At 33.8% G+C, this 4,266-nt stretch overlaps 1 protein-coding gene across 1 annotated transcript; it reads left to right on the plus strand.

The window, feature by feature from the left end:
• Positions 1-2,012: 2,012 nt before the first annotated feature.
• Positions 2,013-3,608, plus strand: LOC131032796 (LRR receptor-like serine/threonine-protein kinase RGI2). The gene is made up of 2 exons (XM_057963847.2): positions 2,013-2,215; positions 2,399-3,608. The coding sequence occupies exons 1-2, from the start codon at positions 2,211-2,213 to the stop codon at positions 3,606-3,608; spliced, it is 1,215 nt and encodes a 404-aa protein (XP_057819830.2). The 5' UTR covers positions 2,013-2,210.
• The last annotated feature ends 658 nt before the right edge of the window (positions 3,609-4,266 follow it).

A 4,266-nucleotide genomic window follows, 5' to 3' on the forward strand; every position in this document is an offset into this window, starting at 1 on the left:
TTATATATATTTTTTAGTATTCATCCATGGTTCCTTTATGTACAAATCATTATGGATTGACTAAAATACAACTTATTTAAAATTATTTTCTTTGATGGTATATTATAGACTAGTCCTAATTGTCAATTAGATGTTCTAATGGTATAATTAAAGGCTAGTTCTAATTTAATTAAAACATTTACAAGGGAGAGTGAGACACAAAGAGAGGAGAGAAGTGAGGTGGGGACTCTTTTTAAGCTCATCTAGAATTCAATTCAAGAGCACAATTTAACTGTTACATTAACGTTGCATCAATATCTGGATCATATTACTTACTTTCTTGTTGTCCTAAATCTTAGCTTGTAGAACATGAACCTTAGAATTCAATAGATTCTCCAAAGGGTTTTGTAAACACCACCACCTTGTTGTAAGTTAGGCATCCAAATATTGATCAAGGAAAAATGTGTTGTATCATCAAATATCTAATAGTTCTTGTCTACATATGCAAGTTCAACAACACATGTAAATTCACCTCCAAAAGCAAGGAAACTAGTTTCATAGACATATCTAATCTAGAGTGAAACACAAATAATTTGTAATTTCTAAGATACTCATTTATATGAAGCCCCACCTTTTTGTACATTGATGAAAATAATCCTAGCATCTTCAATAGTAAATTTCATCATCAAACCTTAATCTAACTATTACATCTATTCATTCCATTTCAAGTTTTTACAGTATTCTAAGGATGAGAGTAGGATACCCTCTCACAATATTCTCTTAGATATTCTTCTTTCATTCATTAAATTGAGCATCGCATACCTTTGGTTATATGAAGGACGTCTCCTAAAAATATTATACAACCTACATAGTACTTACTAGTCATGTTTGGTTAAAATGCACTAATAGGTACTCAACCTCAATAAAATTCTTATCTCATTGTCTTAGAAATGGGTTTGTAGGTCAAGTATGCTCTCTCCTTACACCAAAGAGTGATTTTAGGAGTCAACTACAAATTTTGAACATGTAGTTGTTAGTTCATATAGTTTATTACATGATAGACATACTTCATTTTATTTGAAGATTAATGCTTCATGAATATAACATTACTCATAATTTATATTGAAATTTACAATAAAATATAATATAAATTATTTTGACTTGAATCTAATGGTTGGAACTATAACCATCATTTTTTTTTGAAAACATATAATATCAAAATTCTATTGAAAATAATATAATGTTAGTTCAAAAATAGAGTTTGAAATAAAGACATTTATTACAAAATAAGTTAGAACGATGAGAAAATAAAAACAACAATTTCAAGACACAAATAAACATTGCCAAATAATATAGATAGATTATTAAAAAATAAAGAAAGTTCAAAATGTAATATCCAATCCATAAATAAAAAACCTATGTTATCAAAGATTGCATGATCTATAGTTGTTCAAGTTCCTTTTATTTATTTATCTTTTTGTAGAGATGTAACACAATAAAGTTTATTTACCCTCCTTAAATTTTATCACCATAATGTCAAACTTTAATGGGACCTCTAATAGAAGTATAGGAAGTGGGGACATAAGAGGCATTCATGTGCATTTTCTCTTGACCATTTTATAGTCATTAATAACAAATATGAGTTTATTTGGCATAGATGTGATTTTTTTCAAATTGAATATTGACGTAGGTGTATCATGTTGGATACCAATAAAATTAATATTTTTCATGATTTAAAATTTAATTTTATTGCTACCAATCAATTTACTATTAACCACTATTAATACCCACTTAAAGAGTTTAAATGTCATATAGATTTAAATTACATGACATATTTTACATAATTTTTTTAAAATATATTAATAATAATTTTTTTTTTTTTAATTAATTCTGACCTTCAACATATGGCTTTTAAAATAGAAGTTCAAACTAAAAACTTAAGAGGGAGAGAAAAATGAGGTCTTAAACTTACCTTCCATACAAGATGCTTCAGAGCCACACATTTAAGTCTAAACCTCTTAATGAGTCGACCCCACAATCTACCGGAGATTTCTTTTCTTACTTTTCGTCGAAGAGACCGAAATTCAGTCTACTTCCAAAAATTTTCTCGCCTTCACCAACATCCATTTATTCATTCAGTGTCTTTCAAATACCAAGCCAAATCTGAACCAACAAAACCCATGCAGCACGGAGAATTCTGACAATAGCTTTTAGCTCAGAGCAACGCCACTATGAGGTATTTTTGCATTAATTTATCTTCCGTTCTCAGTCTCTTATTCATTCTCTCGTGTATTACTGTTGCAATCGGTCTCAACTCCACACAAGTTGAAGTAATGAAAAAGCTTTCTGATTATTCATCTGTCTGGAAAAGTGGCAATTTAAGTTCTAACCCATGTCAATGGGTTGGTGTGAACTGCAGTACAATTACGGGGGATGATTTTGTAGAGCTCCACTTATCTAATTTCGGGCTGAATGCAAGTATTTGGCAGATTGTATGTAAGCTGCAAGCCCTTCAACTTCTTGACCTCTCAAACAATTTCTTGTCAATCCCATCTGAGGAGGATATTGGGTCTTGCACCGGTTTGGTTTCCCTGAATCTCAGCTCCAATGCCATGTCAGGTTTCCTTCCTTCCCTTAACCCTCTTCAGAAATTGCAATCTCTGGATTTCTCTTACAATAAGTTGAGCGGAGGTTTTACGGAGCAGATAAAAAATTTGACAGAGCTCAAGAAATTCAGTGTGGGACACAATAACTTTGATGGAGTAGTGACTTTTGGGGGTCTAAAATTGGAAGTAGTAGTTATCTCCCATAACCATTTTGGTGGGGATTTCCCCCCAGAGCTTACCAAATTAAGCAATTTGATTTTCCTTGACCTCAGTGGCAACAATTTTAGCGGCCTGATCCCTGATAATATTAGCAATCTTGCCAAGTTGGAAACTCTAATTCTCTCTTCCAATAACTTCTCCGGAAGTATTCCTAAATCATTGAAGGCCCTCACCAAGCTGTCACGCTTTGCAATGAATCAGAATAGGCTGAAGGGAACTATACCTAATGAGCTATCATCCATCACAGGCCTAGAGTCTCTTTATATCAGCAACAATCAATTAACTGGATCTATTCCTTCAAAAGTGTTTTCTTTGAGCAATCTGAAGACTCTGGACCTTACCTCCAATTTGCTTTCTGGAGGCATCCCTAAGAATTTCTCAAAAAATTTGTTTCAGTTGCGTGTGGGAAATAATAACCTGACTGGAGCCATCCCTTCTACAATTTCAAATGCCCCAAATTTGACATACCTTGAAATGAATAACAACTCTCTAAATGGCTCAATTCCAGAGCAGCTAGCAAGCTGTACTCAGCTCTTGCTACTTGATCTCGGAGACAATTGCTTGGAAGGCCCGTTGATCTTTGTGCTGCCTAAACTTGTACAGTTGCAGTATTTGAAACTGGCAAATAATAAATTCAATGGAAGTATTCTAGATAAGCTATCAAATTTGGCAAACCTGACATATGTGGATTTGAGTGACAACCTTTTATCAGGATCTGTATCCCCAAATATTTTTGAGCTTAAGCAGCTGCAGAATCTCCGCTTACAAAATAATCATTTAGAAGGAATTATCCCATTGAATTAGAATATACAGGATAGCATGTCTTTGTTAGAGCTCCAATTGGGAAGCAACTACCTTAATGGAACAATTCCACAAGGAATTGGCAATCTTTACACCTTGCAGATTGCTTTGAATCTTAGCCACAATTTTCTGCTAGGTGAAATTCCGAGCTCTCTGTCCAACCTGGTTACTCTAGAAATATTGGATCTTTCCAATAACAGGTTGACTGGAGAAATTCCAGAATCTTTATCAGAGATGAAGATCCTTAGAGAATTGGATCTGTCATACAATGAATTAACAGGAAGCATTCCAGCATCTCTCAGGAACAACAGAAACCTAGAATTGAATACTAGAGGAAACTCTGGTCTTGAGCAATCTAGTCTTTCCACAAAAAAGAATATACTTTCATGTGTTTTGCTAGGTGGAGTTGTTGTTTCTGGTGCGTTTTTTCTGTTATGGGAGTTGAATGGACAACATTGGTATGCAAATACTTTGGGTACAAAGAGCATGAAATACCAGAAGTGCGGGCCTTTATATTCAAGCTTTGAGATTTCTTAGGGCGAGCAACTGGCATTGACAGAGATTCAATCGGTCACAAGCAATTCCTGAAATCATTCAAAAGGTGAAGCGTCCACTGATCCAATACCAGAAGCTTCTCAAAAATCCGATCTGGTAGCAACAA

Source organism: Cryptomeria japonica, chromosome 5 (assembly GCF_030272615.1).
Source record: "Cryptomeria japonica chromosome 5, Sugi_1.0, whole genome shotgun sequence".
In the NCBI taxonomy this organism is placed as follows: domain Eukaryota; kingdom Viridiplantae; phylum Streptophyta; class Pinopsida; order Cupressales; family Cupressaceae; genus Cryptomeria; species Cryptomeria japonica.